This window comes from Sugiyamaella lignohabitans, chromosome A (genome assembly GCF_001640025.1).
Source record: "Sugiyamaella lignohabitans strain CBS 10342 chromosome A, complete sequence".
Taxonomy (NCBI): Eukaryota; Fungi; Ascomycota; class Dipodascomycetes; order Dipodascales; family Trichomonascaceae; genus Sugiyamaella; species Sugiyamaella lignohabitans.
In genome coordinates, this window is record NC_031672.1 from 3,292,634 (window position 1) to 3,319,096 (window position 26,463).

General features: G+C 44.7%; 8 protein-coding genes across 8 annotated transcripts; 5 read left to right on the forward strand and 3 right to left on the reverse strand.

Annotated features, from left to right (window-relative positions):
• Positions 1 to 1,714: 1,714 nt before the first annotated feature.
• Positions 1,715 to 2,602, reverse strand: RRP43 (Rrp43p; the record flags this gene model as incomplete). Its single annotated transcript, XM_018877883.1, has 1 exon — positions 1,715 to 2,602. The coding sequence occupies one exon, from the start codon at positions 2,600 to 2,602 to the stop codon at positions 1,715 to 1,717; it is 888 nt and encodes a 295-aa protein (XP_018735241.1).
• Positions 2,603 to 2,947: 345 nt separating this feature from the next.
• On the forward strand, positions 2,948 to 3,160 carry TIM13 (Tim13p; the record flags this gene model as incomplete). Its single annotated transcript, XM_018877884.1, has 1 exon — positions 2,948 to 3,160. The coding sequence occupies one exon, from the start codon at positions 2,948 to 2,950 to the stop codon at positions 3,158 to 3,160; it is 213 nt and encodes a 70-aa protein (XP_018735242.1).
• Positions 3,161 to 3,615: 455 nt separating this feature from the next.
• Positions 3,616 to 4,557, forward strand: RBK1 (Rbk1p; the record flags this gene model as incomplete). Its single annotated transcript, XM_018877885.1, has 1 exon — positions 3,616 to 4,557. The coding sequence occupies one exon, from the start codon at positions 3,616 to 3,618 to the stop codon at positions 4,555 to 4,557; it is 942 nt and encodes a 313-aa protein (XP_018735243.1).
• A 190-nt stretch (positions 4,558 to 4,747) lies between these two features.
• UBP12 (Ubp12p) lies at positions 4,748 to 7,279 on the reverse strand (the record flags this gene model as incomplete). Its single annotated transcript, XM_018877886.1, has 1 exon — positions 4,748 to 7,279. The coding sequence occupies one exon, from the start codon at positions 7,277 to 7,279 to the stop codon at positions 4,748 to 4,750; it is 2,532 nt and encodes an 843-aa protein (XP_018735244.1).
• Positions 7,280 to 7,484: 205 nt separating this feature from the next.
• On the reverse strand, positions 7,485 to 9,668 carry UBP12 (Ubp12p; the record flags this gene model as incomplete). The annotated part of the gene is made up of 1 exon (XM_018877887.1): positions 7,485 to 9,668. The coding sequence occupies one exon, from the start codon at positions 9,666 to 9,668 to the stop codon at positions 7,485 to 7,487; it is 2,184 nt and encodes a 727-aa protein (XP_018735245.1).
• Positions 9,669 to 15,882: 6,214 nt separating this feature from the next.
• AWJ20_1039 (uncharacterized protein) lies at positions 15,883 to 17,544 on the forward strand (the record flags this gene model as incomplete). The annotated part of the gene is made up of 1 exon (XM_018877888.1): positions 15,883 to 17,544. One exon carries the CDS (start codon positions 15,883 to 15,885, stop codon positions 17,542 to 17,544), a length of 1,662 nt encoding a protein of 553 aa, XP_018735246.1.
• An 896-nt stretch (positions 17,545 to 18,440) lies between these two features.
• On the forward strand, positions 18,441 to 21,302 carry HUL4 (putative E3 ubiquitin-protein ligase HUL4; the record flags this gene model as incomplete). Its single annotated transcript, XM_018877890.1, has 1 exon — positions 18,441 to 21,302. One exon carries the CDS (start codon positions 18,441 to 18,443, stop codon positions 21,300 to 21,302), a length of 2,862 nt encoding a protein of 953 aa, XP_018735247.1.
• A 4,133-nt stretch (positions 21,303 to 25,435) lies between these two features.
• On the forward strand, positions 25,436 to 26,350 carry SOL1 (Sol1p; the record flags this gene model as incomplete). The annotated part of the gene is made up of 1 exon (XM_018877891.1): positions 25,436 to 26,350. The coding sequence occupies one exon, from the start codon at positions 25,436 to 25,438 to the stop codon at positions 26,348 to 26,350; it is 915 nt and encodes a 304-aa protein (XP_018735248.1).
• Between the last annotated feature and the right edge of the window lie 113 nt (positions 26,351 to 26,463).

Here is a 26,463-nt window from a genome sequence, read left to right on the forward strand (position 1 = left end):
ACCGGCGACTTACGGAGTTTGAGTGGGGGATATCCGTGTGAAGCTGCCGGCGAGCAAATAAGACGAAGGATAATCGTCATTTGGTGGTCTAGAAGCGGGGGGTGTGGGAGATATCAATGCACCAACAGGCTGACCTGATGATACCTGTGGGTGCTAGTAGACATCTTTGTGTCGAAGGCTGCTATCGACAGATACCACAGGTATTTTAATGTTATTGTTATTATTTCATATCGAGTAATAAAATGGACTTATAAAATAAAATCAACAGCTGCTTCGCTCGGATAAACTTTAATTGGGTCCGACTGTAGTCCGCAATTAGTTAGACCAGGCCCTGTCTGAGTTTTAAACAACGCACCAGCCCATGACAACACCAGTGACACATTTTTCTTTCAAACTTCTCGATGTTAGCTTATCAGATAACTAACTGAAATCACTAGACTAGCCAATTTGGGGTTTACAAAGATAGATGGGATATTATCAAATTTACTTGTTTAAAGGCAGCAACCAAGCCGCTAACTAACGTCAGATAAAGCCAGCAAGGTCAGCTAGGGTCAGCTAGGGTCAGTTAGGGTCAGCCAGAGTCAGCTAGGGTCGCCAAGGTCAGCCAAGGTCAGCTAAGGGTAACCCAAACATACGACAAGGCACATTAAATTGGTTCAAACACTCTTTGACCAGAATCTTCGCCATTGTCTTCTTATTTGGAAGCTCATGGCCTGATGGGCAACAGAGCAGCCAGTTTTATTGCTCGATTCAGAGCCCGTGTCTGTCCTGTCTATAGCTCTTCTTGGGATAGTCTCACTGTAGAGTAGAGTAGAGTAGATCCGAAAACCGTTTCTTTATTGATCAAACAAGATCAAATATGCAACGCACCACACGCATGCTGAACATCCATGCACTCCTGTGCATCTGGTACAGAACAGTCCCCTGATATGCAGGTGGTAGATGAGCGGGTTTTCTTACCGCTTAACACGTGGGGGAATATATGACAGTCTGAGAACGAGTAATCGAAGCACGACAATGTATTAAAACAGCACTCAATGGTATCTAAAATATTTGTCAATGGAGTCAGGACTCAATTTTGGGGCTGAAGGGTTGGAATTAAAGGGCTTTCGACAACGAACACATGCTGGAAAACCTCTTCCGCAGTTTTGCTGTCTCATCTGCGCTGCAGCTTCTCCCAACAAACGACTGCGTGGGGTTTTGTTGAACCCAACTAAGTTATTCTATAGCCGCGACAGCGCGAATATGTGGTAAGTGACTGGCAGTAAAGCTGTGGGGACCAGACTCCGAAACTGGCTCTGGAAGCGGCATCTGGAGTTGAATCTGGAGATGAATCTGGAGATGAATCTGAGATGCATCTCTGGACCTGATTCTGGATTCTGGACCCTGCGTAAAAAAAACGACATATACACACGCCATTGTTAGTCTGTTAGCCTTACTATTCTTCACTCCTCCTATCTTTCACATCTTACATGGAATACAGATGTTTACGATATGGAAAGAAAATTAAATTTCGTGAAGCACTGATTGATCAAATACCTAGCATATATATCGCCCATAGATAGACTACACTGTATAGTACTTAGATTTTCAGGAATACTGTTCTGGCAGCGTTCGGATTCCTGGTAATGTGAAAGACCACATAAAAATCATGAGATTCACTGTTGTGCTAGTAAAATAATAAATAAATAATTACTAAATAGGTACAAGTACACTAGCTCACAGGAGCAGTAGCGAGTTCGCTAGCCCTTTTGCGAGCAGATGCCAGTACAGTCTGGATATGCTCTCTCGACACTTGAATACCCTTATTAATACCAGTAGCGTTACTCGATGTAACAGCAATCGTCAATCCAGTCAAGAGACCGGACGGCGAAGTCACGACATTTATCCGACTATTGAGACATGCCTCTTCGGTTTCGCCCTCGATGTCGGCTATAACTACTGTTTTCTGGTCCTTTTGCACCTCACCAATAGCAAAGGTGCTGCTAAACTGGTCCAAGGAAGCAGACTCATCAGAAAGCTTCAATGGACTTACGGTCGACAGATCACTGACAACTTGCTTTGTATCAGGATCGACCTCCATCTGAGGAATTCTTGTGTTTTTTAATGCAGTGATAATGGCTGTCCACACAGCGTCGAAACAGGGGCCAGTCCTGCTCAAAACCTGAACACTGGCACTCAAAACAAGCCATTTAGTTTTTTCGGCGCCGGGAATTACGAAATTAACTGGATCAATATAATCAGTGTTATTGAGCAATTGGAATGCTCGTTGTGAGATAACCATCTCCTCCTGAGTGGGTGGTCCATTGCGAGTACCACGAATGACTTCAACATTAGGATATACACCGTGCTTTCCCTTCTGTTCCGTAATACCGCCGGTAATTCCACACACGACGGTCGTACCTCCTACACTAATAACAGCCGAACCTAATGTCCCTGGCAGCGGCTCCGACGCCTGGATCGTGGCCTTCCTGAACTCGTCAAACGCTCTCAGTCCACTGGGTCGAAGTCCCAGTTCCAAGTGTCTCTGCAGATAAATATCAGGCTCCAGCCTGGCAAACACCTCAGGTGGAAACGACAACGGCGTAGCAGCTCCCTCCATCTCAACAGTAAATTATCCTCTCTCACCATGATCACTGCTTCACGGTCGCATTTAATAAATTTCAGTGGTTAGGGTTACACGTGCAAGGGGTGGAGATACGGGAGACGAGCCATTTGCCTCCGGCGGCTGGGGCTCTGCCCCAGACCCCGTAGCTCCTGCTTCGCAGGAGATGGCCGAGACTGTAGACGAAAACGACTCGAGCGAAGCGAGAGGAGCAGCGGGGTCTGGGGCGGAGCCCCAGCCGCCGGCGGCAGCGAATCCCCAGTATGGACTGGTGCGGCTGACTAGTGAAATTTTATGAGAGAAGGGGAATATTTTGGACTTGCTGCTTGGTATATATCAACAATGTCTGGATTCACCTCAATTTTCGGCAGCTCTGGTGCTGCCAAGGACAGCGCTCCCGGTGCTTTGAGCACTTCGACTTCGTCGGCTGGTAACGCCGAGATCAAGAAGAAGCTCCAACAGCAGATCTCGCAGGAACTGGCAGTGGCCAATGCCACCGAGTTGGTTAACGTAAGTAGAGTGGTACGGGGAGAACAGGCCCAAGAGAAGAATTAATGGGATGAGAACGGTTTTATGGGTGGTAATAAGAAAGTATGACTAACAGAACAGAAAATCACTGAGAATTGTTTCGAAAAGTGCATTCCCGTGCCCGGAGCCGTGGTCAGCAGCGCTGAGAACGACTGTACTAAGAAGTGCATGGAGAAGTACATGTATGCCTGGAACATCATTTCCAAGAGCTACATTTCCCGAATCCAACAGGCCGGCGCTTCTGGTATTTAAACCATTTAATAACCTTTTTATTGTAAATAGTGTATATATTTGATTTGTTTCATTGTTAACGGCAGTAGTTTCCGCATAGCGGGGACATGCAGGGTCGACCGATAAGGGCAAGGAATTGCTGGTTCCGAAGAGATGGAGGTAGAGGGAAGAGAATCGGGTGGGGAGAATGAATATGTTTAATAGTTAAATTAATGATCATCTGATTTGAAAAGAAAATAGATAGCAAAAGTATGAGAGATATTGTGGTATTTGGATCAATTAACTATGATCTGGTGACAACCTCGAAAAGAGTTCCTGCTAGCGGGGAGACAATTGCTGCTTCTGGATTCAAAACTTTTCATGGCGGAAAAGGCGCCAATCAAGCCAGAGCTTTGAGACGACTGTCAGATAAAAATGAAATCACTGTACGCATGATTGGTAGAGTTGGAAATGATGTTTTTGGCGAAGAATTGCTTTCTGGATTAGAAAAAGAGGGAATTGACGTTTCTCGTGTCGAGAAGATCAAGAATGAGCCTACCGGTACTGCTACTATCATTGTTGACGAAGCATTAGGAGAGAATCGAATTCTTGTATATCCAGGTGCTAATGGAACATTCAAAGTCACCGAGGAAACTGTTTGGGATGAGATCAGAAAAGCCAATTTCCTAGTTTTGCAGAACGAAATCCCTGTTGACGTAGTGTTTAAAGCTATCCAGGTAGCCCATGATGCTCACATCACTGTTATATATAATCCATCTCCTATGACAGAAATACCTCATGAAATTCTGTCAAAAGTGGATCTTCTCGTTCTGAACTCTACAGAGGCCAATGCCATTCTACCTGACTCTGTGGCTACCATAGACGACGATGTTGACAGGGCACTAATTGCCATGAAGAAACTCCAACAAAAACTCGAATCCACCAGCATTATCATCACGCTTGGAGCCAATGGCTCAATCTTCTCCTCTCCCGGAGCTTCTCCCCAGACCTTTTCTGCAGCTAAAGCCGACAAAATTGTCGACACCACCGGTGCCGGCGACACATTCCTCGGTGCATTCGTATCCAAATGGTCCAAAGACCCTCGCGACCACAATATTATCCCCGAGGCCATATCATTCGCCTCTGCTGCTTCTGCTCTTGCCGTAGCCCGTCCAGGGGCCGCAGATGGCATCCCATATCTTCGCGAGCTCTAAGGCGGGTCTGCCTCCGGCGGCTGGGGCTCCGCCCCAGACCCCGCTGCTCCTCTCGCTGCGCTCGAGTCGTTACGTCCACGGTCCCTGCCATCTCCTGCGAAGCAGGAGCAACGGGGTCTGGGGCGGAGCCCCAGCCGCCGGGGGCAAAGCCCATAAAACATAGTTAAAATGCAATTTATAAATAAGTTTGTCACAAGTCCCGGATGAGGTCTGAAGTGTCATCGTCAACGTCTTCCACGGATAGAGAAACCCCCATCATATTGCGGTGGCGGATGGATGAGGACAATGGGTCTACGACCGCGTCCCTGGCCGGATCTGTGACATATTCGGAGGAGCCGAGAACTCGTCCTGTTCCTTGGAACCTGTCGGCGCTTCTGGTCAGTACACGAGGAGGGCCAACAGGATTAAGACGACGACTAGAACTGCGACTCCTCCCCCCGTACTGTGATTCTGACTCTGGAGGAGGATCTCGGACAATTTTCCGCGCCTCTTCCACGAGTGACTTCATAGCATCACCTCCAAGGGGCTCGCTACTTCGCCGGCGATAAAATAAAAGGTATGCGGCTCCTGTAATACTTGCCTCGGGTTCAGTGGGACGAACGTTCGCATCGTCGTAATAGTACCACTTATTATCAACAAAGTTCTTAGCATAGGCTGTATAATGACCACCTCCTAATCCCCCATAGTGATTGTCCACAGCAATCAAATCATATATCAAGTCTCCTTCTTGGTAGCTCTTTTTATCAGCTACCCGGTCTGACATGTCCAGGCCCTCTATGGGGAAGTTAACAACAGACGAGATCTTGTCACGAAAACTACGGAAGCTGGAGAATCGCTTCAAGTGGATTGTGAAAATGTCCGGAATCTTCCACAAATCAATGGTCTTGGTCGCCTGTCGAAGTTTTTGACATCTGGAACAATACCACAAATCGTCCTGACCAAGAACCTCTGTTTTGGAGAACAAATCAAGGCAGTCACTAAGCTCGATAACAGTCTTTTTCTGCGTCTCTTTGGCTATACGCAGCTCCTCTGCCTCAGGGTTCGGCACTGTTTCAGGGGTCCAGTCATCAATGAGATTCTCCTTCCAATCACACACAAGAATCTCATTCGCAAACAGAAGTTGCGGTGCTTCGGCCGGCACATCACTAAGATTATCACTGACGTTAACAGGAGTTTCACCATCACCTGGCTTATCACCGACGGTGGAAAAGGCTTTTGTTTGATCTTTCATTGTGCCAAAGGGGGTGCCTGTATAAGCAGGCGTAGATATAGCTTGCGAATAGCTGGGAATAATCTCATCGTCCAGGCCACCAGTTAATGGCATCAAATCCAAGTCCAAGCCACTGCTTTCTGAGCTGTCTGATCCTCGACTTGAAGCCTTGTCACTTGACGAACTGCTAGCCAAACCAGATACTACGGAACTCGCACCGGGGGTATCTAAGAGTTTGGATTGTGGTTTTCGTGATGCTAGGGGTTTAGTGCTTTTCTGGCTTGAAAGTGAATAAACTCTAGGCGAAAACTCAATAAAGCTAATAGTAAAAGAGTCCTCTAGCTTCGTGGACAACGGTTTAGATACTTCTCGAGTATCTGCACTCACCGTTGCATCCACCGGCACGATATCACTATCTGTAATGCCATTAATCAAAGAGCTAACTTCATCGATATTCTCGGTTTCAACAACTTTGCTATCTGTCATGTCATCATTCATAGTGCTATCTTCATGCGTGTCTTCTTGGGCTTCGGCAGCGACTTCATCATTCACCGAACTCGCTTCACCATCATCTTCGGCATCAACAATGTTCGTATCACCGTCAACATCCGTAGAACCGGGTTCTTGGTCTTCGGTTATATCAATATCAGACCCCTCATCCTCAGATAGTTCAGCTTCATCGTCGTTCGTCGAACCTCTCAGTTGCATATATCGATCTGACAGCTTAGCTCTAATCACATCTTCATCTTTAGCCTCTTCACTGGTCAAAGTAATATAAAATGGAAGGCCAAAGTATGTTCCAAAGTCCGATGTGCCGGGTGGCTTACGCGCATCTGCTTTTACACTCCGAGTCGTTCTGTTGTATACTCTGACAGCAAAAGGATCTCCCTCTTCTTCTCCTTTAAATGCCCTGTCCAGCTCATACATTACGATAGCGTCATTTGGTTGGATTTTTAATGAGACAACGTCCCTGTCTTCGTGTTCCGTTATGATCCGCTGGCTGTAAACCTCAGCACACAGTAATCTATCAGCACCGCCATTTTTTGTCATATCTAGTCGTTTCACGATATATTCTTTTAATTGGCGAATGGTGGAATAAGCATCCATTGCGACTTCATACAAGATTGGCCTTCCTTGTAATGGCATAACGGTAATCACTTTAATCCACAGATTATCACTTGGTAATGGAAGTGTTAAATCCATAAAGGGATCAAATGTCACGCTTACCTTCTGACAGTCCGGACATACCAAAACCGACCTATAAAGACCAGCAAATAAATCCAGTACAACCGAGTCATTTCTCTTTTTATGGAGTTCCCAACACTCGTCTGCTAGAGCAGCAATAGCATCAGGGTCATTGACCTTGTCTTCAGGTAGCTCGGGTTTCTCAGTAGCAGGCTTCTGTTTTATTCTGTTGAGATCTTCATGAAGTCCATCCAATAAGAATGCTACAAACTCTTGTGAATCTTGCTGAGAATATCCTGCAAACGCACTACTATATCTTCCAATCATTGACTTGAATTGCCTGGGCGCATAGCTCACATTCTGTGAGGACAGAAGAAGGTTGTGGAGCAAAGACGAGAAGCCATTAGCTACATTCCCTTCGTATCCAATCGGGTTATCAAGGTTGATATCTTTCTCATAAGCACCAGCTATTAAATGTTGTTAGTAATTCCATATAGTGACACTTGAAAAGTCCTAGCAGTAGTAGATGCCATTAATACTTACTAAGGAAGTATGCAGATAACTCTTCTACATGTACCAGGCACTGCAAAGCCGAGTTCATATAGCAAGTGTTTCCAAGATTGTTCAGGCCCGTAATACCACTCGTTTTCTTAGTTTGTGTCGACAGCCAGCCAGTCAAATTTTTCTCTTCAACCACGAAAGTCAATTCGTTAACATGATCCATGAGCGTATACAATTTGACAGCTTCCGGCTTCGTAATCAAACGAGTTTTAAGCTTGCGAAAGTTTTGTGTTGTGAGTGCATTAGAAAGTGTAGGAGACTTGGATCCTTCAACAAACCAGAGTCGCATATCAGTACCTTCCAAATTCTCAATGATATCCTGCACCGTTGATGCCATAGAAAACTGCTTGGTAATAGGCTCGGTAACCCTATTGTTCATAACAAGAGGTACGAGGTGAACAATTGGCGGATTAAGCTCAGTAATCAGTTTATCGTTAACTTCGACCACTTGTCGAGTGACAATGGGACCCACGTTCCCGTACCATGAAGTCAGCATCCGCCATGATTCTTCACACAAATCAATTGCATCACCTTCGGGAACAAGCAGCACGTTAGAATCTACAGGCCCACAAACAGAGGCAGAAGTAGAAACTGATCGAGATGGTGAGGCAGATGGACTACGATCATAACTAGACAGCTCAGGATACGGGCCCCTAGGAAGGCGTAGTCTAGAAGGCTCTGAAAACCCAAAATTTGCCGAATTGTAGGGTCCAGCTCCAGCCAACATTCTATTTCTATATTGGTGCCTGTCCCTCCTAGTTTGACTATTACGATACTGTGACGACGTCATTCTTTCCCTTCCACTGTAATCTCTTCGAATTTCTTGTCGTACATAATCCTCATCATCTTCATCACTAGTTTGGCCGTAGTTAGAGCCAGAATGCTGCTCATCATCTTCGCTATCATCTTCCTGAGTTTTGTCGACTAAGAACGAACTACTGTCCAGTGGTCCGATTTTCATGCCACCTGTTAACGAACTCTGTTTGAAAAACTCAAACCAAGCTTCGCTCACAAGATAACGAATCTGACCAGCTTCTTTAGGAGTTCTGCTTTCCAAGCTCTGAATGGTATGGAACCGGTCTTTCTCAGGAATACTTGAATACTCGTCATCATTGTCGTATTGTTCGTCACCATCAATGTTATCTTCTTCTTGTCCTTTACCGTTATGTCTTTCATAATGCGCATCGTCGGATTCCTGGTTATATTGTCCGTAATGGTGTGTATTATGCTCGTACTCGACATCATAGAATCTCTCTTCATCTTGTTCCTCATCTTGATCGTCATCATATTTGTCATTATTATCACCATCCTCTTCATCATAACTGGAGTCCACAGTGGAGCCCAAAGTAGAGCTAGATTCCGGAGTCAATTCGGATGACTCGGGTCGGAGAAGGTTCGGATCCAGTACAGGCGTCCACGACAATGGACTATTAGCTGATGATTGTGACTGATACATATGTCCATTTGAAGTTAAAGCAATTCCAAGTGCAGCAGCAGCATTACTCGTTGGAAGCTCGTTATTAATGTCATTGCCAGTACTTCCATTGAAGGACCTAGACCCATTAATCGTGGAAGAGCCAGAGCTAATAGTCACTTCCCCACCATTGACAGGAGCATCATTGAGTTTCTTTGAATTAGATTTACTATTGCTGGCACTTCTGCCTGCCAATTTGTCCGCTCCAGCTGAAATGGCCGCTCTGATCATGCTCCCCTTGGCGATAAACGAATTCTTACTAATACCACCGAAACCTCTAGTTTTGCTTGTGGTTCTAGAAGGACCCTTACTATCACTTCTACTGGAGCTTCTGCTAGCATTTCTACTCGAGTTTCTACTTCTACTTCTGGAGCGAGCAGGTTCATCACTATCACGAATATCCAGATACTCCATTTCTTTGCCAACAGGAATAGAATGCTGGTTAGGAGATAATTCTACCCTTGAATAGGGCCGTTTATGAGATTCAGATGCCAATGAAGATGTTATACCGGTTGATGCTGGTGATTCATATGGTACGGAAGAGTCAATGTCTTTGAGAGAGCTTAAAGGTGACGAGCCTGATTCATCTGGGGTACTGGAATTGGATGCTTGAGACTGTAACTGTGACTGATGTGGCTGTAGTTGCGAAGGTGAATCCGGAGGCAATGGCGATGAGACCATCGTACAGGATCGGCCAGCTGATCCAACTTGTTACCCAGTAATGAATATTACGAGCTAAACCGCGAACAACTGAATGCAATATAACTCAATACTTAGAATCCGTTAATCCCGCCAATTTTAAAAAGCTATTGAATTTTAGAACTTCTACTGGTCAAGTCTGTCTAGTGTTAATATGACAAACTGTTGCAGCTGCCTTGGTCGGTACTTTTCAATACAACAGTGAATTACCCACACTTTCAACATACAAACCAGTCTACAATTAACCAGTCGTTGCAATTGTGAGCTTCACAAAGAGAAAACAATAAAACTTGCCTTTTCACTTGAAAAAACTAACAATGTCCAGTCCCATAAACAATTGACTAAATGCACAAGTCAACGACGTTTGTTGATTGTTGGGCCTATCGTTGAAAACTTAATCGTAGCAGCCAGCCTGAACAACGTTTGTGTTAAATGAAATTATATGCGCTTGTGTGTACCATATACTAATATGGGCAGCCAAGATTCCAATAATTTAGGGTCCAAAAATAAATCAACATATGCATCCCTAAGCAGGGTAATAGCTATTGGGAGTTTATCTTGCTTCAGGACTGTGGGGTAGATGACGCAAGCATGCCTCCAAGAACACCGCATTTCCACCCCCGTTGACCTCTCTCATTTTATAACTACTGTCCCATATCCTAGCTCTCCTCTTATTACAGTCTGGTAATGAATGAGTAATGTGTGTACAATGTGTCAAGCAAAATTTTCATTTGAGAGGTTCCATTATACTTGATTCGGCCTGGCTCTGAGGACCGGTGTCGACCGGTGCGATGGATCTATCGCCAAGCCCACGTTCTAAATATCACAGAAATCGGATTCTTGGCATACAAAACTATGTTGACCCCTTCTCCATGCAGATATTTCCACCCTGTATCTCTCTCGTGGTGAAAACCCTGTCGATCCTGACATATATAACTACTTTGACCAGATATTAAAGACAGGAACAAGTTGGTACTGGCACTTTGCAATTGTGATTTTGCCTCCGGCGGCTGGGGCTCCGCCCCAGACCCCGTTGCTCCTGCTTCGCAGGAGATTGCTTTGGCCGAAGAGGTAATGGGGTAACTAGTAGAGAAAGGTCCAGTGAGACATAGTTCATTCATTAATATTAATTAGCATTTCCAGCTGACAGCATGGGTTGACATAAACAATAAACTGTCCACACTAAAATAACCAGCTGATTGAGCTCAATTGGTGATTAACATCCTGTCACATTGGCTCTGGCTCATAGACCAGAGTGCTGCTTGAAGCTGAGAATTCCGACCTGGTTGACCAGAGCAATTTTAGCTTTCCAAATAGTATCTTCAGGCGGTCGAATCCAATTACTATTGGCGAGTTAATATCCTGCAGTGATCTCTCTAAGATGAATTGACCAAACTAAAGTCTCTCTCTGATCGTGTTGAGCTAGTATTTCTGGCTCTGCAAGAGTGCTGATCAAGGTTGAGCTTTCCCGCGTCATTCATCGCACTCAATCAAGGGCTTCTGAACTAATATCTCCGGTCTATGGCAATCCAAGCCATGAGTAATTAAGATGCAAATAAAATAATTCGTTCTTGTTCGATTCTCATGATCAGATATCCAAGAAATCACATTGTTTCCCGTTTTGTCTGGTGGTGAAGCAGTATATGTCCAGTCCCGTCTCATATGTATTTTTTTGGTGTCTTTTATGCTTTTTAGTAGTTCTCATTCAAGTTTTTGATATTAGACTCTCATTATTTGCTAAGAAATTGAGGAATTCGTGTGATTTATTCAATAGGTAATGATTCCCAGGAACCAGCCGAGCTGTAATCCACTAGGGTCTGTGAACATCGGGACCAATCGTGCCAAAGACAACTGTTTAGTGCTAGTCGTAATAAAACGAGCATTAGCATTCGTATGCTGGCAAAGGTACATTAAGTAGAATGAGATATTGGATTCTAGAACCTAGCGCATCACCAACGGTGACGCAATTGTGATCCAATCGTACATCACTGAATGTCATTAATATTCTTTAAAATGTGTCGCTTATTTGCGAGCATACAGGGAATCATGACTATGCCATAGGATACAGATTGGCCCTTTTCAGGATTCTTTGGTAATAAACTGGAGGCTGCAGCGAAGAATAGTTGAATAGTAAACAAATAGAGTAGTATTAGAGCAAGCGTAGAGAGTACAAAGAGACAACGAATACAAAAAGGCTTGGACAGTGGCTGCGATTAATAACTAAATCTTACCAGAGGATCAAGGGTTTCCAAAACTTCCTCGATTAGCTTGCTTGGTGGCGGATGAGATACACTCCGACCGGCCAATAATCTCCTGGCAGTTGTATTCAACTGAATAGATTCTGTAGCTGAGGGGTGGGGTAGGGAGGAGGGCGTGTGCCTCCAGTGACCGGAGCTTCTCTCCTGAATCCGTGGCTCTTCTCCCTGTACTCAATACGGGTGTGAGATAGCCAACACCTGGTGTGATATTTTTGTTCTATCCCTGTCTCGTTTCTCAGTTCAAGTACCGATCACGTTGCCACATTTTTATTTTGTCATCCTGAGTCGCTCCTTGACGTGAACCAATGATTTTGACTTAAGCTAATCTCCTTTGATCTATTCTGCTTTAGTTTAGTTAGAACGAGAAAAATATCTATCCCTTTCGATCTTAAGACGGGGTCGATGATTCACGATGTGATGACCCCATACGCCTTATCGCTGCAGCTTGTATGTCTGATAAGCGCTATCAAGATCTGCGCTCATCGCTGATCTCTAACTCTAATCCCTGTCAACCCGATCAGCTTGATCTCTGAATTCAAATTTATCGAGTCACATCCCCTGATTAGAGCGATAAATTGAATATCTCCTCAGCTTTGATGACCTCCATAACAATTCTTATGGTCGGTTATCACGTGCCTAGGGATACGGCATGCGTCTGTGTCCCGTGCGCTTGTTAATCTAATTTAAGCCCTATTTTTAAGCATAATCTTCCGTGCTTCTGCATAATCTCTGACACAAAAGTATATATATGGGTCTCTTCGCTCGCCCCTATCTTCCTCTTACTTATCACACATTCACATTTCTCACAGCTGACCACAATTGTTAAAGACTAACTAAGCGCTTATTTTCTGATTGAATTTACATTTTTTCAAGCAGAATTGTTAAAGACAGACTAATTGATTATTTCGAGTAGAATCGTTAAAGACTGACGAAGCGCCAATTTCTGATTGATTTTACATTTTTTCAAGTAGAATCGTTAAAGACCGACCAAAGGCTAATTTTCTGATTGATTTTATATTTTTCGAGTAGAATCTGTTTTTACGGTTAAATCCGAATTGTTAATTCTTATGGTTACTATGTTTCATTGTGGCTGGAACAAGATTAAGTCTTTGGGCAATTTGCTCCTACCTACTACTTACGTCTCGTTTCTCTTTGGTAAATATGAGAAGCCGGTTCCAAAGGAAGAACCGTTTATGAACGATTACAGATGGCGTGTTCAACCCACTGAGATGTGGACCCACCGTCCTCCACCTCCCTCAAAGATGAAGCGGAGACTGGCCAAAATCAAAGAGAGGATAGAACTTACTGCTCTCGTGGTCGTACTGGTTGGCGTCATACTATGTCCCATCCGGGAAAAAAAACCCCGGGAGGAGAAAGGGAGAGAGAGAAAGAAAGGAGCTGAATCAGCTGCCACCAAGAGATATGTCGGAGAGAAGAACGCAGTAGAAACACCATCAGGATCCACAAAACAGAAGGGATCCATTAAATCAATCAAGATGTCTACAACAGCCACTACCGACTCACAATCCACTCTCGTAACAGAGAAGAAACGAACTAGAGTCAAGAAGATTTTCAAGAAACTTTGGGGAAAGAAGACTGAGTCTCAGTCTGTGAAGGATACCCTTCCAGTATCTACCAAACCATTTCACAGTAGTCTCCCACCTGTCACTGGTACACTCCCAGTATCTACCAAATCAATTCACAGTAGTCTCCCACCTGTCACCGGTACACTCCCAGTATCTACCAAACCAATTCACACTACTTCCTCACTTCACGAAAATCCATTCAAGGTACCAAGAGAAGCTGTTGGAAATCCACCATCTCCCCCTCCAAGATACAACATGGTGGTCTGGTAATCAGTCATTCAGTTGGACAAACACTCTTTCCTCAACATACGTTAGAGCCAGGGGCATTGACTAGTATCTCTTGCATCTCAGACCTAGGGTAGTCGGTAGCTGCACTTCTCGCGCTTGATATCCTTAACTTGACATGCTCTAGTATTGGCATCCCGAGTCATACTGGGATATCTAGTCTTGTCATCCTTTGTCCAACTCCACTCACAGACGTATTCCATCAAGATTCCACTACTACTCCAAATCATTCAGGCTCTCTTTCTTTCTTCTTTTTTTTATTGCTATTCATTGTTAGCTTCTAGTCAAGGCTGGCGGCGAGGGAAGCTGCCGGAGCGAGCACAAATTGCATCGTGCCCTCCATCATCATTATTTCAATGACTCATGGACCAAGGCTGCTGGAGCGAACACAAATTGCATCGTGTCCTCCCCTATTCACTACCAGAGGATCTCGCATCAACGAGAGTATCTTTGCATCATCCACTATTCTGCATTATCTCTCAATATCTGCTTGATCCTCAGGTAAGAATTTGTAACTATTATCACAGCCACTGTCCAAGCCTTTTTGTATTTGTTGTCTCTTTGTACTCTCTACGCTTTTTTTCTAATATGACTCTATTTCTTTTTACTATTCAACTATTCTTCGCTGCATACTTCAGTTTATCAAAGAATCCGTAAAAGTTCACATCTATGTTCAAGGACAAAGTCAATAGCCATGATTACCTATATGCATTATTATTTATAATATAAGGTTTAATATTATTATATCAATATTAACTGCTATAATATTATGCTATATAGCTCATTACCATGTCAAAATGTAAATGGATGTGTTCCATTTTATGCTCAGGAGTGAGCTGCTCTCAGTCGAGTCGTTTGAGGGGGTGCTGCTGTTGTAGGTACAGAGATCTTAGAAGCAAATGGAGTCTACATATGCAAATAATGAATCATGGGGATGGAGAGTAGTCCACATATTTCGTACTTTACACCTCCTTGTACGAGCCAAGGCCGTGCGACCGGCTAGAAATATTAATGAGGCGCGATGTTATAAACATATTACTGGTACTCAGAAAATTATCAGTTTTCCAAGTTCCAGTTCTCTTTATAACTTGTTAAATCTATAAGATAATAAATTAAATAACATTGGCAGGAGTGGGCTGGAGGTATTATTAACATTTCGTTGCCTGAGCCAAAGCATGTCTTGGATATCATCGGCTGGACTTGTAGACTAAATACGGCGAGGGAGATGCAAAATGGAAAATTGGCCCAAATGCTAGGAGCCAAACTACGATGTTTTGTATATAGAATAGACGACATTATTATTTTCCAAAAACTGAACTCTACTTTATTAATAGGTGCATAATCTTTTGCAGATCTACGTTAGATAGATAGTGTGTAGATGGTGGACCAGCAATGATCTCTATCGCTGATTCAGAGGAGCTATATCGGCCAAACCCTAGCAAGCTTCAAACCTATCGCACTGTATTGGCCATAATCCGTTCTTTAGCAACTTTCAGCATATTCTAAGTGTGGAAAATGGGATTTCCGGTCAGAATAGTGGGTTCACTTGGGGACGATGCTGCAGCGATAAAAGACACTTTTTGAACTGATGCGTCTGCCAGCAGATCAGATAAAGAAGCTGCAGGAAAGAGTGGAGAAGCGACTTCTCACTTCACCAGATTGAGTACCTGAGTCGCGTTTGTCTTTACGTTTTTCTTTCCCAAAATGAGCAGGTGGACAGGACAGGCACGAATAAAAGGCTCGTCGCAGCTGGCGCATATGATTCTGCTGACCATTTGCGTGGCAGGACTCCAGTTCACATGGATAAGTATTTATGACCAAGAGTGTGGGGTGCTGGTGTGCCTTCGGTAGCTGGGGCTCCGCCACAGTCCCTGGTAGCTCCTGCTTCGCAGAAGATAGAGGGGACCGTCGAGAGAAACGACTCGAGCGTAGCGAGAGGAGGAGCGGGGTCTGGGGCGAAGCCCCAGCCGACGGAGGCCGACCCCATCTCCCTTAGAGAGCCATTTACTAACAGAGTTCTACGGAGTGGAAATGTCATATGTCAACGTTTATTTACTGTCACTTGGCATGACCAAGTCGATTTTGTCCATAGTGTGGATAGCAGGACCCATTTCAGGGCTGGTGATGCAGCCAGTTATTGGCGTTTTGTCGGATAACTGCACTTCGCAGTACGGGAGGAGGCGGCCGTATATGGTGGTGGGGTCGCTGATGGTTTCGTTTGGTTTAGTTATCATGGCATGGGCCAAAGATATAGCCGATTTGGTGTTTACTGGCCATGCTGCAAAGATGGTTGCACTTGTAATTGCGACATTTGCGATCTTTCTCACCGACTTCTCGATCAATGCTGTCCAGGCTTGCTGTAGAGCTATTATAGTGGATACGCTTCCTCCAGAAAGCCAGGAGCTAGGAAACGGATGGGCAGGCAGAATGATTGCCATTGGACATTTGATTGGCTATTTCTGTGGAGCCATAGACCTTGTCAGTGTCACAGGAGGCTGGCTAGGAGACACACAGCTCAAAGAGCTGGTGATTATATCAGCTCTGGCGTTGCTGATTACTGTCAGTATCACCAGCTTTGCAGTAACAGAAAGAGTTCTTTTAGCTAGTAATGAAGGAGGAGATCAAAGTGAAGATGGTCAGGAGGACAATGGCGCATTCAAAAGCGGTAGTGGTGCAAGTATTAAAGCTCGACTGCTGGTCAAGTCGGTGTTGGATGTGTTTATTACGTTACGAGAGACGATATGGAAATTACCACCTACAATTGCCCTTATTTTTAAAGTTCAACTGTGTGCGTGGTATGGCTGGTTCGGGTTTCTTTTCTACTCGTCGACCTGGGTTGGCGAGGTTTATTTCGGCCATGTTGGACATGACGACCTCGATACCACCGACCCTGTAGGAGATATGGCACGACAGGGAGCTACTGCGCTGGTAGTATTTTCGTTTGTATCATTGGCATCGTCATTAATATTTCCAGAACTCATTGGTAAGTCCAGTTCGGTCGTGCCTATGATTCGCCGTCATTCATCGCCTAGTTTGAATACAAGTACATCTAGGATTGTGGTTTTATTCTACTCATTGCTGTCATTACTTCTAGTACCCGTGAAACTAGTACTGGAGTCGGGACAGAAAGTGTTTGAAACGTTTAATATCGAACTGCCGGATCTGTGGTTTGCAGCACATATCGTGTACGCCATAGCCACATTTTCGTCTGCTTTCGTAGTGAATGTCAAGCAGGCCACATGTGTAGTTGCACTGTGTGGATTTTCATGGGCCATTACCACCTGGGCACCGTTTGCTTTATTAGGAGAGGAGATTCTTCAATTTGATGGATCAAAGTCAGTGCTTCCCGTATCAGAAGACAGCGATACCGAGCCACTACCAGAGGACAATCTTATCGGCGGTGAAAGCTCGACCAACCCGGCATTCCCCAAAGGATCTAAAGATTCCGACTCGGCACAGGCAGGAGTTTACTTAGGAATCCACAACGTGGCCATCACAGTTCCACAGCTGGTTGCCACCTTTGTATCGTTTCTCATATTCAGCTTCGCACAAACCACTGCCACCGAGACCAGTCTCAAGACACGGAGCGGAGCGACTGTTGAAGATGGGCCCGGCGATGGCGGGCTCGCTATTGCCCGAACACTCCAAGTCGGCAGTCTCACTGCGCTTCTAGCAGCATATTACACCCGTCGCTACAAGAAAGCACGGGCGGCATCTCGCGATATTTAACAAAATACAGAATCTATCACTCTCTTGCCAGTGTGCCTCCGGCGGCTGGGGCTCTGCCCCAGACCCCGTAGCTCCTGCTTCGCAGGAGACTGCTGGTACCGTCGACGGAAATGACTCGAGCGTAGCAAGAGGAGCCACGGGGTCTGGGGCAACACCCCAGCCGCCGGAGGCTCGGCACCGATCGTCGGTGGTCCCTGCGTTGTCCCTCTTAGCCGGATGTGGGCCTGTCAGATTTCCGCCGTGCAGGGGTGTTTATATAGATCTGGCGACATGAGTTGCTGCAATGTTGACATTGCGTATCTGATAAGGATAACAACGACGAAGTTGTAGTTCCAAAAAAAAGAGCTCTGGTTGCAGGTTGTTTCGATAGTTGTTGTGTGTGCTCATCGGGTTGGGCCGTTTCTGTGTTTATTTGTGAGTTTGTGACTCAGCTGTTTCTGGTACTGCGGAGCTCCCGGACGAGGTTCCTCTCATTGGGGCAGTGCATCTCTATTTCGGACCGTCTGCTTAGTGGCTTCCAATTGCTTCTCGAACGCTGTGGTTGTGATAATTATTTTTCCAGTTGTCTGGTATTGGTAAGTGCTCTTTGTTGTGACTAAGATTTAAACTTTAAAGTGGCAACGGTGGTTTAAAGACGAATTGTCAGTCTCAGGGTTAAGAAGTTGGTTGTTGCGGCTGGCAGTTTCCCGGTCCTGATTGTGTATATTGTGTATCTTTGTCTCAGATGGTTCTTCTTATTTTTATATTTGCTTTGAGTTTGAAAGTTATAAGATACTAACTGAAGTTCGAAGTTGCTACTTAGCGTTTGGTCACAGATCTACCGAGGCTGCTTACACTTTCGCCCATACAACTGGCTGATATCAGGCCATTGATCTGGTGTATCCGGTGGGTTGAACATGCCGCCATGGAGTTTATTCACTTCTCCGACTAAGAAGAAGTCGGGTCATTCTAATGGGTCAACCGGTAAGACAGCACAACACCGCCAGGATCAAGAGTCTGCTCTGATTGATATGTTTGGCAGTTCTATAGCACCTAGCGGGTTTGCCGGACCTAACATCTCGACCATGTCCTCTACTGAGGAGATCATGCGGTCTGTATCTGAGGTAGCAGCTGCTACTACTGTAGCGAATGGTTCTGTCAATGGAACTTCTAATAGCTCTGGCACAAATGCTGTTGGGGCTGTTGCAGGGAGCACCGATGAAGATTCACATCTTTCAAAATTGGTAGTTAAAAAATGTCATTGCTGTGGAACAAAACTTCAGGTCCCTGAAAAGCTGACGTATTATAAATGTGCTATTTGTGAGACGTTTTACGACGTCAAACCTGGTGTGATTACTAGAACTGAAAATGCTGTGGGTGGTGAGGCAGATGTGACTGTTAAAGGAAGTGCCAGCGAGATTACAGGAGCAGCTGCTGCCACGAAAAGCTATACATTATCTATCGAGGAGATTGAAAAAGTTATAGATCAGATTAGACGACACAAGGAAAGCAATCCTGGAGATATTAATACTTTGAATGATGATTATGCAGATCTTGATAGTATATTAACATCGAGCTTATCCACAGTGGACTCGATGAATGAGTCTTTTTCTTTACATCAGAAACGGGCGAGCTACTCAAGACCAAATATTAACTTTACAAAGGTGGAAATGTTCTACACGTTAATAATGAATTGTCCAGGTTACGAACGGCCAATGGATACCATTCTAACATGTCAATTGAACCTTCTCAAACGACTGAGAAAAGTTCTAGAATCACCTTTTGATATTTGCTTTCTTTTGGTAATACTTGAAAATCCCATTTTATACATTCCAGCATTATTTTCCAAAGCATCTGCTGCCGACACTACCAATAGCATTTTACAAGCACCCAAACCGCGTCCGACTGGACCACCAGATCCCCTCCTTCGAATTAGGGTCATGGCTGTAGATGTTTTAGAAAGAACTGTGGGTACCATTGCCCATGGCAAAAAGGCTTGTCGCCATTATTTATTAAATTGGTTGTCACGATACTCGTTGAGCCGATTCCAATCAAAAGTCGACTTGTTAAATGCCTATGTTGCACACCGTCTTTTAAAGCATTACCGAACCGTGCAGTCAAGAGCTAGAATTCATCCTATTCCCAAAACCACCACTGCATCATCGTCATCATCATCATCGCATCGAAAACCGCATTCCTCGTCCTCGTCAGCAGCAGCATCTACACCGCCATATTCGAGCTCGCCCTCTCCAGCACGGAATAGAAAGCGAAAGGGCAGTTCGTCATCTCAAATAAAACCGGATTTATACAGCAGCGACTGGAAAATATCTTCATTCGTCCGGGTCTTGTCAATATTGTTCAACGCCAACAGCGTTTCCACGAATAAAATACCAGTGTCGAATTTTTACAATACCATGGTGGATTACGCTGACGTGACCAGCGACTTTGATGAGTGGCAGAAAACACGACCTTTCACTACTAGTAATGCGAATAGCAATTCTGGCGTCATACACGGCAATGCCCTGATTCCTCAGCTTCCTTTTGCTCCAGGGAGACCACAATTCTCCTTCTGCCAGTATCCGTTTCTCTTGTCAATGGGTTCGAAGACGGAGATTTTAGAGCACGACGCTCGTCGACAAATGGAATTAAAAGCACAGGAAGCATTTTTCGGGTCGTTGGCTAATAAAGTGCCCGAGTCGCCATTCCTGCATATCCGTGTGAACAGAAATTCGCTTCTACAAGACTCGTTTGAAGCTATTGATAAAAACGACGAACATCTGAAAAAGGGACTGAAAGTCGAGTTCATTGGCGAGCCCGGTATCGATGCTGGTGGACTCAAAAAGGAATGGTTTTTGTTGCTTTTCAAAGAGCTTTTTGATCCATCTAATGCTTTATTTATTGAGGACGAGGAGTCTCATTATTGTTGGTTCGACGCTAGTTCTGAACATGCATTGAAATATTATAAGCTAACTGGCGTGGCTATTGGTCTGGCACTCTACAATTCTACTATTCTTGATGTCAACCTTCCCTCAGTGCTGTTTAAGAAGCTTCTTTCATCTCCCTATTCTATACAAGATTTTACAAAACTGTATCCTTCATACGGAGCCAATCTTCAAAAGTTGTTGAATTACGAGGGTGATGATATCGAGGAGGTGTTTTCACTTGACTTTAGCATCTGTTCACAGGATCCCGCCGACCGTTCGAAGATAAAAGAGACGGTTTTGATTCCAAATGGGAAAACCATTCTTGTTAACAAGTCCAATCGGCAGGACTATGTCAAGCGGGTTATGGCACATTATCTGGATATAAGTGTTAAGCGTCAGTTCGAGGCATTCAAGCAAGGATTTTACAAGGTAGCAGGTGGGAATGCCCTGTCACTGTTCCGACCAGAAGAAATCGAGCTGTTGATCCGTGGCAGTCTAGAGGCCATCGACGTCGATGCTCTTAGATCGGTGACCCGCTACCAGCACTGGGGTCCTAAAGGCTACGATGCCGAGCAGGATATTGTTGTCAAGTGGTTCTGGAAGTTTTTCAAGAACCTCGATCCTCTTAACCAGCGCAAACTACTCATATTTGTCACTGGATCAGACCGCATCCCCGCCACTGGCATCGTCAACATGCCTTTTAGAATCTCTAAAATCGGTGAGGACTCGGACCGGTTCCCTATCTCACACACCTGTTTCAACCAACTATGTCTTTACAAATACTCGAGTAGAGAGAAACTGACGGCCAAAATCATGACCGCTATCAACGAAAGTGAGGGCTTCGGTATCAAATAGAACCTCTAGCTAATAAAATGTCTAGTACTACTGGGTCGTGTGCTGCCTCCGGCGGCTGGGGCTCGGCCCCAGTGAATGGACATGTCAGTGAGCGGACATGCAATTTGTATTAATCTAATTCCCGTAAAATATGGTAAAAAATAGCCATAGAAAATAATTATTGATGTGCTGCCTGCTTTGTTCTTTCTTTGTGTTAATCAGATAAGCATATAACTTATAAATAGATACGCACGGATATCAGGTCATGTCATTGATATGATATGCCATGCCATGCCATACCACCACAATCCGTTTTCCGGGATCACGGTACCGGATTAACTCAGGCGACGGAACCACATTCTATCACAACACACCCCTTCCCACACACCGACTCCAGCGAAGCGAGAGGAGCAACGGGGTATGACATCTCCGATCACTGACATATCCATTCACTGACATCTCCGATCACTGACATATCCATTCACTGACATACCCGTTCACTGACATATCCATTCACTGACATGCTCGTTCACTGACATATTCATTCATTGACATGTGACATGCCCGTTCACTGACATGCCCATTCACTGATATGTCCATTCACTGACATGTCCGGTCACTGACACGTCACATCCATTCACTGACATGTCCGTTCGACATGTCCGTTCACTGACACCCCTGTCCGACATGTCTATTCACTGACATGTCATAATTATTTTTCTATGGCTATTTTTACCATGATTTACAGGAATTTAGATTTAATACAAACTACTGCTTCTTACAAGCTCTCGCCCTGCTAGTCATCTCTAACCAAGTTGCCGACCGCTCCACTACCATCACGAATAGTGCAATTACCCTTTTATATTTCCATTTCCAATTTGCAATTCCTCCTCCTCATCCTACTGCTAGTACTGTTAGCAGTACTACTAACACAAATTACACTTGCTATTCATCGCTAACTTTCACTATATCCAACATAGAACGATTACATACTGTACAGTATAGCTAACGCTTGAAATCATATGATCCTTAGCTAACAGGCTTGAGCTCAAGCTGACCGCTGATCGACTGATCTACTAACAAATATTTTGAATTTAAGCTAACAGATGAGCAATGTCGTCTTGTTCATCCCTGTATATCATTACCAAAAAACGATGGTCTCTTAAAACATGACGTAGTTAGGTAGTATTAAGGGTTTCACGGATTTCAGACCGAAACTTACGTTTACGTAGATGGAAAGAAGCGGTGATCCATTGTCATTGACAAAGTGAGAACGTTACATTCACCACATTCACAGTTCGATAGACTAGCCTATGAACTTCAAAAGTTCAAGTAATGAAGGCTTAATATGCAGCACGCAGTATACCACTTTATGCCTATACACATAACACGCATTTGGGTTCACGCTGTTATAAGCAGAGTGGCTGGGAGTTGATTTTAACCGATAGGCTATAACGGTTTTTTACCCCTCCTCCTGCAGAGCATTTACTACGCGACTAATTATACAGACAAGGTTGCAGTTGAATCTGTTTTAGTCGGTCTGACGTATGTTTATTATGCAGGTGAGTCAACCGATTGGTCTGCCGATAACGTACAGCGACATAACTAGAATGATAATTACTGTTTTGAGCAGCTTGGCATTTGGTGGCATCCGGCGAACTTTTTTGATGCCTCAAACTGACAGCTATAAATGGCCAAACTCTTTATAGTGATATCTGAATTCTGCCACAACCATTTGCCAGTCCATAGGCTTAGGAGCTTAGAAACAGCCAGCCCATGATTTGCTTCATCAAGCAAGCGGTGATGAATGAATTATGGGCATAGTAGCAGGCAAGGGAAATCGATCTAGAGAGCAATGTTTGAAAATGGGAGCTATAGGGGGAATATAAGGATATGTATGTGGGTGATATTTACAAGAGGGTGGAGGGTGGATGGCAGAGGGTAGAGGAGAGTGAGAGCGAGAATGAATGATAGTGAGGTATGAAATGAGAGAAGGTTGATTATGAAGAAGGGTAAATAAGAAAGATTTAATATGAGGAAGGGTAAGTAACAAATGAAAAAGGGTGATATATCAATGAAGAGTGATGTATGATATGTGAGGTGGGATATGTGAGGTGAGATGTGAGGTGAGTTGTGAGATTTGAGGTGGGAGGGGTCAGAGAGGGGCATGTGCGACAGGATTACGCGATGAGGGGGTCAAAATGGGAAGAAGAGTCGGGAAGAGAGGGGGTTTAAAGCCGGAAGAAGGATCTAGAAAGAGGGGTGGTGGGGATGGAGATGGGTTGAAGGATCGCTGCAGTGGGCGGGGGTTGATTTCGGCGGCGGTGAGAGGCAATACCGCGGAAATATGGGGGTCTAATGCTGTAAATGCAACACATAAAAAGAGACATCAGAGACATCAGAGACATAAGAAACATAATAGGAATAATAGGCACAATAGCTAGCTATAGGAGGCATAGACCACATAAAACGCATAAACCACACAGGGCCGACGTTAGAGACATAAGAGACATAAGAGACATAAGAGCCGAAAGACCGAGCTCAAGTCACGAGTCAAGGCCATTACTAAACCACGGGACCCTAAAAGTAGCCAGCCATCCCCGAGAGACCGACTCGAATGAAGCGAGAGGAGCTACGGGTGGCAGGGGCAGAGCCCCAGCCGCCGGAGGCATAGCCAGTCCTCACCAATTATAAGACCCCCATTATAGTAATGAGACACACATTAGCGTCAGAGGAGGCAGTTGCATGTCTGGCAGGCTTACATCATATTTAGTCCTGTCCGCGCGGCCCTTGCAGCCGCCGTGTCTGGCTGCTGCTGCCCCTATATACAGCCGACGGGGGACGGCGGATAGTCCCTCGAAACGAACCACAGGCGACTCATACAATAGAACATTTGAAAGCTGGCAGCTGGTTATCAGGTTTTTGTATACAACATTTTTTTTTTACGCTTGACAACAAATATTACTAAGACGATTTGCCGGATATATTCTGGTGTGAATGGTGTTATATTGCAAGTGAAAACTTAATTATTGAATTACCAACTGATTTGTCTTTAGCTGTGTTCGGTGTCGTCGTTGTTGTTTTTGATATTCAGAACTGCTTCTGCTTGTACTTTTACCACTAGATTCGCTTACAAGTAATATAGTTGAGCAGCATATCGCAGTGTTAGATACAACAATAAAACATACAACCAAGATTGTAGATCTGTTTCGACAGTTGTAATTCGAATATCTACCATTGTCTGGAAGTCAGAGTGGGCTTAAGAGCAAGGTGAGTATATGATTGGGGTTGGAATCGATGGTACTGCCGATTAGTGATGGCTGTGTAATGTGTGATGATGACTTTGAGGTGGTTACTTTGAGGTGGTGACTTTGAGATGGATAGTGGCATCAATGAATGGTGAAGCATGATGAGACCTATAGTGTGTATCTACCCGGTGAATTTACTAGTACTGGTGTTGGCCAGTTGATAGATAATGATATTGGATAGAGTAATTCGAATCGGTCGGTTGCTAGTACGATACGAGCAAGACGTATATCAATGAAGTGAGATAAATGAGCAACTCTCGTCACAACACAAGCACAAGTGATATTTATAAAAAGAGTTCTGTTAGAGCCCGTTCGACTTACTGTGAGCTTGGTCATGCTCATTACAAATTAGAACATTAGAATTCTTTCAAGTTGGTATCCAAAGCGGTTTCAGCCAGTTCTACCAGTAAAGCGAGCATCAGATATGGCAGTTTAGCATAGAAGAATCATAAATGTGCTAAGGTGAAACTTTTGTCATAGCAGCATTGTAGACAGCTTATCGTACTATTGAACGACTGAACGACTGAACCTGCTGAACAATTTAACAACTGAATATTGAATTTCGGACATTGCAGAGGTAAACCAATGTCTCTTGAGTAATTGGTGTGTGATGAATCAGCATGCCCTGACTGAATGCTCCATGTTGCACAAAAATTACTCCGAGTTCTATGAAATCCCTTTCCACGAAGTCCATCCAAATGAAAACCACCATCAAGGGACATTATTGTCATTCCACATCTCTACACAGCCAACTGACTAATATCGGATGCTCGCGAAGCGAGCACAACGGGGTCTGGGGCAGCGCCCCAGCCGCCGGAGGCAACACATCACTAACAACAAACAGCGATGACAACCACAGTTCCAGCCATTTATGCGTTCCCAGAGTTTTCTGGCGTGGCGGCCGCAGTAGCTGACCACGTTGTAGCAGCTCAGAACGCCGCCCTGTCGGGAAATTCTAAAGGCTCGTCGTCAGGATCCAGTACCGGCGGCGGATCCAACACTCCAACCAATAGCCACAGTCGTACTCATAGCACGAATACCAGCCACAGCCGGAATGGCGGGGGCGATGGGTCGTCAGGCGGACGGCGGTTCAAAATCGGGTTATCAGGAGGTTCATTAATTGCAGTTTTAAATGAAGGTTTATTGGCTAGAAATGATGTTTTATGGGACAAGTGGGATATTTATTTTGCCGATGAGCGGTTAGTCCCATTTTCCGATCCAGAGAGTAATTACGGTTTAGTAAAGCGACATTTGCTAGATCTGATTCCCGAAGACAAACCCCGTCCTCGGGTATTCCACGTGGACGAGTCTTTAATTGACGATGCTCAAGAGGCAGCTGACGCTTATGAGAAGACGCTTATTCGAGGGTTTGCTGCTAAAGATTCAGTCAAACTTCCAATGTTCGACTTGCTGCTATTGGGATGCGCCCCTGATGGCCATACATGTTCACTGTTCCCTCATCATCCTTTACTTCGTGAAAACCTCGCGTGGGTAGCCCCTATAGAAGACGCCCCCAAGGCCCCTGCCCGAAGAATCACACTGACTCTGCCCGTCATCTGTCACTCGCATCGTGTTACATTTGTCGTCGAGGGTCAAGTCAAGGCCCCAATCATCAAGACGATTATGGAACGTCCCGAGAAGGGCTCTCCTTGCAGTCTTGTCAATGAGGGAGCAGCAGGTAAAGTCAGCTGGTTTGTGGACGACGAAGCGTTAACCGGCGTGTTCGTGACCAAAAAGGAGTACAAGATGCAAGTCAAATAAGCAGACAGATGATGACGATGGTTGTGTGTGGTAATGGTAATTTGTTTTTATTTGGAATTGAAGTAATATCAGTAACACTACTAGCAGCGAGAAATGGAAGCAACTACTAAAAA